A 12918-nucleotide genomic window follows, 5' to 3' on the forward strand; every position below is an offset into this window, starting at 1 on the left:
CTCTCTTACTGCATTTTTACATGAAACGACAACTCATCGAAGAAGAAGATACTTCATTCCTCTAGGGCATGAGCAGCATTGGAAAAAAAAATCATAATCTTCTCAGATTGCAGATTGGACAGAGTTTAGTCAAGCTATATCCTCTCAGGGATGATCTCTGCCTGTATCTTTACTTATATATGCTGTTTATATTCTTTCTTATGATGAGAGCTAATTCTATGAGAGACAAGCAATGTCAGTGGCATTTATTCAAGAAGTACTTCTACTTGCTTCGCAAATGCAGCTACATGGGTTCATCCACACATTTGGGATTCATATAATGTGTTTACAGGACTCTTCACTGATTCACGTTCCTTTGAAGAGGCAGTCCTTAAAATGGCCATGCTGCCTGCTCTCTTACTACGTCCTGCCTATTTGACTACTGTTATCATGCACAGGGACCAGCACTCGAAGAGAGTAAAATTACAACTTATAGTATGGAGGTTTCTTTGAGATGCTGTCCGCGTTGTTTCTCTCTCACTCTTCCCTCTGCTTTGGGAGTTCTGATTTGTTGAGAGGACTGGAGAGCAGTCAGACCCACTCTCGCCTTTATATCCGTCGTTGCGATGCAAGAGAGCAAGGCGCAGTGTGACCAACAGATGCTGGTTTCTAAGAATTCACTGGCTCTTGGGTGCATGTTGACATCTGTATCCACAGGAGAGTACAATCAAGGATCCACATCTCAAGATCAGTATGTAGGTAAATACTTTCTACACATTGGCCATGTATTCAGTAGCCCTTCTCAGACAATAACATCTGCACTAGCGCAGAGGAAAGTGTAAACCCTCTGAGAAACCCCTGAGAAAATTATGATTAACTTGCTGTAACAGGTAGCAATATTTGAATCACCACTCTTGTTGTAGCAGTGATATGCTGTGGAGTGCTACATGATTTCTGTTCTTGAGTGGGGGGAGATTCATATTCTCCAGGTAGGAAGGCGAAAGAATAATCAAGCAGAAACAAAGATGAGCGGGACAGATATTTCAGGGAAGGAACCCCAAACGCCAAGCGCTTAGGAAGGTTAGGCTTCCGGTAAAGCAACCACAGGGCAGGAAGCTCAGAAAACCTTGGCTGTTTTTCTTGAAGTGTATTTAGACGATTTGCTCTTGGGTTAATGAGAGCATTCCCTGTCCTCCTAACAAGATCCTACAGGGGTTCTTGGGGGGGGGGGGGGTAGTTTCCCTTGCTTCTAAATGAGACTGTGCACCAGGAGGGGCACCCTTTGCTGAGTCAGGCTGAAGTATGGAGTGGGCCCCCAGCCTGGGTCCAATTGCAACTTCAAAGTCTTCTCCATTAAAGCTTCTTAAGGTGGAGTTCCTGCACTTCACGGGTGCAGCTGGGGAAAGAGCTTCAAATACTGCACCTTGCCACAATACGATTTCCCCAAAGCAGTACAGGCAGCTCCGATAACCATCACTGACTGAGAAGCACAGATTTTGAAGCCTGGATTCCAGGGGATAGGCGGGAGGTGAAAGGAAGGGAGGGTGGAATTCCCCAATATGGAGAATTTAACTATAAAACTTGGTTTAAGCTACTGGATAAAGTTCTAAAAATATGTATTTACAGATAGAAGAATAAATGAAGATGAAGCTCTGGACACTGGAGGCTCCAACAAAGGCCATGCAGTGGTGAAAAGGAACTGGAAAGACAATTGGTCTGCTCCACCCTTTATCTCCTTGTTTGGATGCATAAGAAGAGCAATGGTGCTTGCATGGACCAATGGACATTGCTTTCAAGAATTCTCTGACTCCGGAAATATGAAGCACAGTGAAAGACACACAGGGAGTAGCGCTTGAAGGCAAACTCTAATTTCACATCTTCTTACAGATTTTATATCATATGCCCTCCTGCTGAAATTGCTCTAAATTGTATTCTGTAATTAGTGCAAAGCAGCCTTCTATTCTGACCCTATTCTTCTTTTCCTTGCAGTACCTTTGAGATTTTATAATAAACATTGTATGCTCATGAAAAACATTCACATGCATGTTTTGTTTATGGAAATATGTTTATTGTTGTCTTCAATGTTTGTTGGAAATATGGATATTACTACAAAAAGTGTCTCAGAGAAACCCCATTACAAATTAGCCTTAAGCATGAAGGAAAAATATACATTCAGCGGTGCCAATCCTGAGTGAAGATTTTTTCCACACATAGGAAGCAAAACCAATAAAATTGGAGGACCTCTCATTGCTTTTCATGCATTTCTTCCTGCCTGGCAACTAGTGAAATTTAGGTGAGACAAACATAATTACCTAATTAAAATGCAGGCATGACTTCAAGGTTCACAGTCCTATTCTTTCAAATAAATATCACAGGTTCATTAGTGACTAGAAGTTTCAGGGCCTCAGTTTTAGTTTTCATCAATAGAAAGGACCCTTTGCCATCCTGGTGGCGCATCATTGCATCAGAGTAGGGTACTGACTATTGAATAATCAATGTTAGTTCCATTCCTGAAAAACATAAGCTTTCCTTGAAGATCTCCAATCCATACTTAGCTATCATTAACTTGATATCTGATATCCCATGTTAAAGTGGCATGGCTGAAGCCACAAAACTAAGTGGAGCCTGCAGTGAGCAGGAATCATAATTCAGGCCTTCACCTAATGCTAGTGCTTACTACTTCAGTCATTTATTCAAGATTTACAATTCAGTCTAGACAAGGTCTTTTCTTCCAAGAAGTCAGAACAGAAAAGAAAATGTATTCACTTAGGACAGGCAGCCTGGTTTCTGGGATTTTCCAAAATTACATTAAAGATTTTCTCAGAAAAAGTTCTTAAGTTTAAAGTCTACCCTTAGACAAATATAAATCCTATTGATCAATCCAATGTCTACTTATACCCATTGACGGGGTTACTCCCTTTGAGATGGCAGTCAAGAAGCTAGAGGTCCACTCAGATAGCATTAGTAATGATTTCCCTCCAGGTAGTTTCATCCATTCTGATATACTGGTAGGCTATAGCAGTTTATTAGAATGGGTTCTCAACCTGGGGAGGTTGGGAGGTTATTACAAGGGGGGCCGTGCGCTGTCAGCCTCCACCCCAAACCCTGCTTTGCCTCCAGCATTTATAATGGTGTTAAATATATAAAAGTGTTTTTAATTTATAAGGGGGGAGGGGTCACACTCAGAGGCTGGCTATGTGAAAAGGGTCACAAGTATAAAAGTTTGAGAACCACTGGAATAGAAGAAATGGTGACCTCCAAAATTACTTATTTTCACAAACAGAAAAATTCAACAAGTTGTGGGACTCACTGCATCTTTTAAGGTACCTTTACCAGCAGTACATTAAAATTCCTTGGGTTATAACCAGAAATATAACAACTTGTGGCTTCACCCATAGGGTAGCTCTTTTAACAAATATTTTCTTGCTTTTAATGGAGTCATTGCCTCAGTAATGCTGTGGATAAGGCACTTGATGACATAGTTACAGAGAGAATATCTCACTACCAAGAATTTTGTCAGGGCCAGTCTCCATCTACTTCTAAAGGTTTTTCTACCTATTACTGTTCCTACTATGCTTCAAGATTGGCTATTCCAAACCTTGACCAGTTATTCATTTTGGAACTATTCCCTACAAAATCTTCCTCAGCTGAGAAAGACCACAAGCTCTGACTGGGGCTCTGACTGTCCCAGAGAACATTCTTTCAGTAGGAAGATTATCCTTTTTACAGGAAGTCTAGAATACGATCATCTCAGATTGGATGGTCTCTAGAATGTGCAAGAAGGTCCACAAGAGTTTTTCCTTTCTCTTCCCCTTCAAGCCAATCCTCCTGACCCCCAGTCCTCTAGAAAAAATAAGGGTATATATAGAGCCACCACCGAGGATCTGTAGCTAAAAGCCAGATATATATGCCATTTACTGTCTAGAACTCCAAAGTTGACACAGATATTTTTAGAGTGTCTATATGGGTGAGGTGCAATATCTTTTACTGGACCATCTATTGGTGAGAGAGAGATGTTTTCGAGCTTAGAAAGTGCTCTTCTTTGGGTCATATTTCGCGGTATATCTTAGGTCAAAAATCAGTGAACCAATCTATGTCCAAAGATTCTAAATCAAAGCCATCTATCAGTATAGACATTAGTAAAGGTAGAAATGGAGGATGCCTACTTGCACATCATAACAGCAGATGGTGGTGCACAGTAACAAATTCTCACAGAGAAGGGCATATTAGCTCATGAAGTTTTTTTATTTAAACACAGTAGGAAGACTTTCTAGTCATTCAGAGATTTACAAAATAATTTTTCTCTTGCTATAATCCTCTCTGCTCTTCAATCCAACAAAAAGTATTGAGACACATCTTGGAGATAAAGGCCATCTCCCCAGGATCTCCATAAGGAGATGGTGAAAACTCTGTGTGTTCTTTTTAGCAGAAGATCTCCCTCTCCATCCACCCTTGGTTGCCTCTCCAAAGCTTCTTTCCTGCACCTTGCAAAAGCCTTCAGGTACTATGTGTCACTCGGGGGACACTTCTTCATTAAGATCTAGAACATATCCCACCTACTTTCCTAGGAGTGAAAACCTCCTTCAAGTGATAGAAGCAGTTCTTTTCAGGGACATGAATCTGAGAACCAAAATGGTAACTGGCATTCTGAATGCCAGTCTCATCAACTAGAGAGCTCCCATGAGTGTACAAAGGAAAATTATTTAGCAAAAATTCTCCCTATATATCACTTATCTAAGAAGTGAGAGAGTTATGTAAAAACTAGAGCAGAGTTGGGAGATCTTCCGTCATACATAAGTTTTAGTTTGTAGAGATACCTAAATACTATTCAATGAATCAGGAACACTGGGGGCAGGGGGAAGAGGGTGTGTGTGTGTGTGCGTGTCAAATTGACCACTACCATAATCAAGTATAATTTATTATTTCAAACAAAATTGCACCCACTTAGGCTAGCAATGAAATTGACCCTGGAGTTCAAACAGATGTTAGAGCAGAGCCTATTTCCTTTACAAGTGGAGCTATGATACCTAACCAATATTAAATTTAGTTTAAAAGTGTCAAAGAGAACCTCTCATAGTTGTTGGCTGTTATGTTAGAGAAGACCAACCTGATGGTAGATTCTCTTGTCTAGAGAACTGTACACTCCGTAGACCTTGGCTTTGATTTATTCTCTGCAAAGAAAGATCAGTCTGAGATAGATATTCTCTTTTTCAGGGAAACCAGTAATATATCCTCTAAAAAAGGTCCTCAGTAGTCAGAACTTTGGCCATAGCCACTGTTGTGACAATTGGGCCTACAAATTTTCAAGAATTGTGAGCTCAACTAAAAAGTATGTAAAAGTTCATATGGTGTTAAAATAAACTATAACAAATGTTGATGGGAAAAGGTACAAAAGGGAGACAGAATAACTAAATTAGGCTAAAGAAGGTAAAGCTGAGATGATTCAAGGACTGTACTGAAATTATGCATTAAAAAACAGATGTGGAGCCAGAAGTTAATGAGCCAAAATTGGTACATTGGATACCAGGCCTAATTGGTGGACAAAATAATAAGAGGAGGGGCTATTCTACTCATCAATGCCTTTCTGGGTCCTTAAAAGAAAGCTTTTGTGGGGAAAATATGAAAACAAAAATACATAACACACTTAAAATAACAGACGGAGACTACTGAACCAAACTTTATCATCACGGCTGCCACTACCGTCTCCTGGGACTTCATCATCCTCATCTGGAACGATGACCACACCAGGCCAGAGAGAAGGAACCAGAGGACATCACAAGCCTATCAGCTGCAGCTGAATCCCAAACAACTACGTGGGATGAAAGGATTTTAACAGCAGCAACAGATCCAGCTCTTGCTCATCTAACCAAACTTTTTTCTAAGAAGGATAGTTACTGCCATCATTAATACCATCAAACAAGAGTTTTTTCCTTCTAAAACTCTCTCCATCCTGAAGGGAAAGGGAACAAGAAATTTTAAAATGAAAGTCTTATTTAATACTTCATATTGTAAATGCTTTAATTGTTTTTCCTTCTCTTCTCTATCTTTAATATAAGGTTAAAGGGCGATTTAATGATGTTTGTGCCATGGTACTAAGCAGGCTGACATCTCTGTACACCAAATCCCTGGACCTTGTTCAAATTGTTTAATGTTTGACAGTGACTGGGTTACATTAACACCTTTGGCCCATTTATTCTAACATTACCTTTTCTGCTTATGTAGCCCAGGCTAACACCAAATGGCTCTTTGTCTTTCTTTAGTGGCTAAACTAGCTACTTTCTTTCTAGTACCTTGAACTAATGGAATTGGTAATTTATATCTCCAGGTGGGTTTTCTGCCAGGTTTGAACATAGAATCTCTGAGTTTAAAAGCAGGAGCCTCTACCTCTAGAACCAAAAGACCAGGCTGATTAGTTCAATGAAGCAGTATATTCATAGATTATTATTTGTTAACTCTACCCCAATTTTCCATGTGTGACATGTTGGGCAAGTCATTTAAGTTGTAAATCTTATTTCCTTACCTACAAAATGGGAATAATATTTACCTAATGCATACAGATGGATATAAGAAGTTAAAATGTTTGTAAAGTACTTGTTTGTAACAGACTTGCCTGTTATTAAGTATTATTCCTTATTTTAACTAAATCCTAGATTGATTGTATTGCTTTTCATTAAAATGGTGTTAGGAGAGGGTTGTTGATTTTGTTTTAGTGTTCAATTAGGCTCAAATTTGTGGCTTTTGTTTACACTACTTTTCTTTTTCCTCCTTCTGCTACAGAAATATTGCCTGAAATACTTGTGAAGCAGGAAGGAAAAAAAAAAGTTAAGTTGTCCTACTTACTAGTAGGTGCAATATATACCTTCAAACAAGACTCATGCTTCTGAAGTCAGGTAAGAAACGATATCCAACCTTTTATAGCTCTACTCTTCCAGTGACATTTCCAACAACCTCAAATCTTACCAATTTGCTAAGAGAATGTGTTGCTAGCTAAACATGCCTAGCATTGGACTAGTCCATTATCCAAGAACTGCATTAACATTTGGAACTTATCTCCAGAACTAGCTTTTTCTAGTGATCAAACCCACTACGAATGTGGTAACATGCAAATGTCAGGGGAAAAAACTGATTTCATCCATCTCTGCTATGACTTCTGCTACCCCAAAGGAAATTGGGTTCAGCCCTTCTCTAGTAGACAGTAGTAGCAATAGTATCAGAAGGCATATAAAGGAGAGAGAAATAGATTAGATACAGAGAGAGCGGAAAAAAGTGGATTTTAATGAAGGCGCACACTTGACAGGTCTATCACTAGCTCCCTCCTATACTTCATAAGCACAGCTAGCTGCATGATCTGGGAAGTCTTCCCGCTTTTGGGAAGAGGAGAGAAAGAACTAAAAATACAAAGGCCATGTCACTGGGTGGGCTCCTTCACCCTGGACTTCCCTTTGCAAGCAGTCCTCACACATTCTTATGTAAATTCACTACAGTGCTCTTTATTTTCAATGTTTTATGCAGCTTCATGTCCCTTCACCATAAGGCTTTCCCCAAGTTTCAGCAGACCCCTTAGGCATGGAGGGGAGGGAAGGGAAGGGGAAGAGGTCTCACCTCTGTGAGGTCCTGAGTGTCTTTGCCCTTCTTTCCAGCCTCTCTTTCCCCCTCTGCTTCCTGTCTCCAGTTTAACAGTCCCCAGCTGACAAGTTAATCCTCACGTTAACTGTTTAATCATCCAGACCTAATCAATTGCCTCCCTATTTGTGCACTTTGTAAGCGTCCTCACATGTGCGAGAGTGGTGAGGCAATCTTAGGCTACTTCTGCCACAGGACACAACTACACCACTGTGTGGAGCTTGGAAGACATGTCCTGGGGCTATAGAGGGGTATGGGGGGGGAAGCATGAGCTACCCATCCATTCTATTTTAGATGGCTAGATAAAATGCACTGCCTCTGACCACAAATTAAAAAAAAACACACATCTAAAGTGCAGAATACTGCATAATCTTAAATTGCTCGAACTATATCATCTATGCCATACAACATCAAATAGCTAGAGAAAACACATACAGTAGGGTAACATTTTAGATCATAATCTTGATTGTTTCAAGACTAGTCACTGCATCAAAACTTAAATTAAGCCTTTGAAGATAACCTTTTTCCTATCACTAATCTTAAGAGTCAATATTTTACACTGCAGATTTTGACATGGTATTACTTGGTACAGATTGATTGCTTCTATTATGCAGACTTTGAAATTCAGAAGTAAAAAAATAAATCACACCTTACTATTGTATATTTCAGTACTTCCTTATGCCAGCTATAATTAGTGGCAGAAAACAGGATGACAAAACATTGAATTATTTTACACCTTTACAGTGAATTAACTGCATCTCATTCTTTTTGTTTTTGAAACAGTGGACAATCAATGCATAAAGGAACTTATTTACATGGAGCATCATCACATTCATCTTTGTTGGATCATCTCATGTAACCATGCAAAATGCTTTGCTGATGAAGGTTGGTGCAGACTTAGAATGTAACAGATGATGATCAGTTATTATGCAGAGAACAGTAAAAGAAAAATAGCTAACAATGAGTTACAATGTTAGGTTTTTACATTCTACAAACTGAGTAAAGATGAAGTAGACCTTCCTTATGAATTTACAGAGTTGAAGAAAGGACTTGGTTTAAACCAACTGAAAACTTCTTCAGAGATTATGGAAGTGAGGCAGGTTTAAAGTACAGTTATAATGTTATGAGTAGAGAGAGTCAGAGTTCCTTACTTTGCTGATTATTTTTTTTAACTCTGCCATCAGCACTGTCAACACCACTTTTGCTATAGAAGAGCAAACATTCTGATGTGTTTCATGCATCCACAGGAATGGCAAGCTAACTTTTGGTTACATAATCGTTGTTCTTTACACCTCTTACATCACCCCAATACTACAATTTAATTACAAACTCTAGGTGGAGTATGCAGTGCTGGCAATTTTACATAAATGGAGTATATTTGATATAGTAATTTTTGAGTATCAATGAGCAATCCAGTGACATTCTTTTTACAATCACTTTTCTGATAATAACCACACTTTAAAACTGCTCCTGCAGATGCTAAGGATTGCTTTCATTTGATATTAGATTATACCTCTTAGTAGTTAATTCCATGCAAACTAACTAACTAAATAAATCAATTACTGCCTACTTCTCTAGACAGAAAAGACCACTTGTTGTGGGCGCTGAATAGCCAACTTATACTAAATTTAATAATAAGGTTCTGATTTAGTGAACTATAGGTATTAGATCACTATTTGATGTTTGCAAAGAGTACTGAAATACGTTAATATTCATTTTGTTTTAAAATTGAAACATTTCATAAAGGATCTTGCATTGAGATTCACTATTGCTTACTTTAAACAGATTCAGCTCTCTTGTAATCCATTAACTCAGTATACTCTTTTCCATATAGCTCCACCTAACAAATTGTAAAAAGTAAAACTCAGAAGAATGCATGTTTCTTTGTAAGAATTAACATTCATTACTTGAACATCTAACCCCACCCCAGCCAAAAACATTTATGAAACTTCAAATGCGATGTTTTAAAAGGTATTAAAATATGATCAGAAAATTCGAATGAAGAAATGTCTGGTAAGGTAAAGCATAATACATTTTAACCAGGTCAGTAGTTGTCCATTTGAAATAACCTATAATTAACATTGGATTTTTAAAAGTTTAACAGTAACACCAAGGAATGAGGTATGTAAGTTTTTAGATATCACATCAGACTTTCATTTTATGCAACTAACTGTATTTCACAACTTGCATCTTACAAAATAGACAGTACCATTGTGCCTGTAGAAGTACTGTATTAAAAAACAGAAAGATACATTACTACAAGAAACCACCAAACATCACAATTGTCAGGGTCTACAAAAATCCATTATTTTAGCTGTTATCAGGATGCATCATATGAAGATATTTTAGGGCTGGATTCACTACCAAAAAAAGTCCATCCCACTTTCACATTGGCCCAAAAATACGTATTTTGAATGAAACACAATGAGAAGAGAGAACTACTGGGATGTGAATGGGCTTCCTTTGGACAGGAGCCAGATGCATTTTTGTATTGCATCTGACCCTATAATTTAAATCTATATATGGATTTTTTTTGTGCATTAAAAAAACCCCAACACCTACTTGTAAACAAAAATGCGAAATCTGTATTCATAAAAATATTTTATTGGTTATTTTACATAATACCGGGTGGGACTGTAAATATTTTTGCTCTGTATCAGTATATTGCTAAATGCATAAATTTTGACAGTTTATGCTAGAAAATAGGGTACTGCATTTTTTTCTTATGACTGATGCTACAGTATTTAATAAAGGGCCAATTCAAAATCAAAGAATCTGATCTAAGAACAAAATGTGATAGTATTCCTTATTTCCTTACTCCTGTGCAACATAGTATTTTTGTACTACACTGATATGCGACTATGACACTGGGCAAGTTTGGGGCAAGGAAATAATGCTAAGCAGAAATGAAAACTGTACTAAAAAGTTATTTTTAAAGCTTTTCCAGAATTTCAGATTTTAAAATTTTACTTTTTGCCAAATGCTTAGTCATTTGAGATCGGTTATAGAACATAGACACTACCAGTGTCTAAGGACTATGCAGTACTGTATCTGAATTATAAAGCTAAATAACCAATGCTCATAGTATGTTCACTCTTTGTTCGTAAACATTACAATGTGTTTTAAGCGTGAAAAAATATTGGTAACACCAGCAACATAATTCAGTAACAGTAACTTAGTAAACGATGTCAAACATTGGCAAAAATTCATACAAGTGTTTTATTTAATAACATTTTTCCTATTTAAGCACACCAAGTACCAGCAGGTGTTTTTGAGAAGATAATAATTATGAAAATTCTGTTGCAGCAATAGTTGATTAAGTTGATCTTTGATTTGCATACATATAACTGTTTCACAATTCTCAAATAATACATATTTAGGCAGTTTGAACTATGTTATAAAAATTTTAATTCAGTACATGCCAATAGTAGAGACTCCAAGAGTTGTGTTAGAATTCACTAAACTAAAAGTGAAAATGGACTTACCAATAACACTGCATAATGAACACTCAAACCACATTTTCATGGCACCTTTAAATGTGAAGATTAAAAAGTTAGTCTGAAAATGCTTCGTAGGCATTTGTAGATTGCATTTAAATTATTATTTCTACTGCTTCACTTCACTTTTTTAAAACTGCATAAATTATGTTCCAGTAAACATATCAATTGTGCATGGATAATCTGTCATGAAAATGTGGTAGCTGTTGGCAGAAGTTGTGTATTTGCATGTTTTGAAGAGAAGACTAAAGAAACTGGAGAAAATAAACTTTAATGAGATTCTCCATTCAATGATGAGGCTTCTCCTCTGGGCGAAGATGACCTGGACATTCCCCTCTCTGTATTGTCAGAGCTAGAACCACTCTGACTGTGTTGATCTGCAGATGCAGTACTGGAAGCAGGTGGTGACTTAGTTTTCTCCTTAAAGTCTGTAATAATGACTGTCAGATCTCCAACGGTAACCTCCAAATGCTGGGCACTACTCCGATCTACATTTTTCAATCTTGGCCTAAATAAAACACAATCAAATTAAAAGCTAGAAGCTTCCGCATCCCATAATCCTCTTGCCACTCCAATTTTTAGTGATCTTTGTAGAAAATGTATAAAACTTAGTGAAATACTGCACATAGCAATATTATGAATACATAAAATGAGAATGTACCACATAGCTAGCAACTCTATACTGTAATATTTAAATTTTTCTTCACCTCTAAGGGATTTGAACAGGGCCCCCTGGATAATGTGATTAAGGGGGAGTCATAAAACTGTACTCCACATTTTAACATTTTTGCTGTTAAAAAATTACCGTATATACTCGTTCATTAGCCGATTCATTTATAAGCCGACCCCTCCCAAAATGGATAGGTAAAAATAGCAAAAACTGTACGACCCTTTCATAAGCTGATGCTATATTTCAGGGGTTGGAAACTTTGGCTCCCAGCCCATTAGGGTAAGCCGCTGGTGGGTTGGGAAGTTTTGTTTACCTGGAGCGTTCACAGGCACGGAGCCCCTCAGCTCCCAGTGGCCGCAGATTGCCATTCCCAGGCAACGGGAGCTGTGGGAAATGGCGCCATTTCCCGCAGCTCCCATTGACCAGGAACAGCAAACCGCGGCCACTGGGAGCCAAGGGGTTCTGTGCCTGCAGACGCTCCAAGTAAACAACAGTACCATGTATTAGATATTCAATTCAATGATTCCACAGAGTTTAAAATAATCAAATTTTGATGCAGACCCATTTATAAGTCGACCCCTGCTCTTTGATGTGTCACTTTTTCACCAAAAATATTCGGCTTATGAACGAGTATATACGGTAAATCTCTAGCCTTCATGGCTGCAACAAATGTTCAAAATGTAACCACACAGTAATAACAGTGTCACCAGACAGCCTGAAACAACAGCCCTGAGAAGCATGAACTTCTCCATTCATCTCAGTGGACGGTGACTTTCAGTTCTTAGTATGCAGAAACCAGCTCCCATGTCCTCTAACCAGTTGTTTCTAAACTTCTACTGTGCAGGTACAGTAACTCCTCACTTAAAGTCGTCCTGGTTAATGTTGTTTCGTTGTTACGTTGCTGATCAATTAGGGAACATGCTCATTTAAAGTTGACAATGCTCCCTTCTAATGTCATTTGGCAGCGGCCTGCTTCGTCTACTGCTTGCAGGAAGAGCAGCCCCTTGCAGCTAGCTGTGGGGGCCTGGAACCAGGGTGGACCAGCAGCCCCCTAAATTCCCTGTGCAACAGCTGCCTGCAGTTCAGCTGTGTCCCTCCCCACACTGCCATGTGCTGCTCCTGCCTTCTACCTTGGAGCTGCTCCCTGAG

At 38.5% G+C, this 12918-nt stretch overlaps 1 protein-coding gene across 2 annotated transcripts in view; it reads right to left on the minus strand.

The window, feature by feature from the left end:
- Positions 1-4205: 4205 nt before the first annotated feature.
- The window catches only part of YAF2 (YY1 associated factor 2), a 58017-nt gene continuing 49304 nt past the window's right edge, over positions 4206-12918 (minus strand). Inside the window, exons 3-4 of one of the 2 annotated variants that reach the window (XR_012655848.1) lie at positions 11088-11607; positions 4206-9442 (exon numbers count right to left, since the gene is read on the minus strand). Coding sequence is in view for 1 of the 2 variants with exons in the window: in XM_075065781.1 (XP_074921882.1) it covers positions 11370-11607 (238 nt within the window). In the remaining variant the exon portion in view is untranslated. Of the gene's footprint in view, positions 9443-9813; positions 11608-12918 lie in introns of those variants that run through there. The other variant, XM_075065781.1, reaches the window with a different exon arrangement.

Source organism: Chelonoidis abingdonii, chromosome 1, assembly GCF_003597395.2.
Source record: "Chelonoidis abingdonii isolate Lonesome George chromosome 1, CheloAbing_2.0, whole genome shotgun sequence".
In the NCBI taxonomy this organism is placed as follows: Eukaryota; Metazoa; Chordata; order Testudines; family Testudinidae; genus Chelonoidis; species Chelonoidis abingdonii.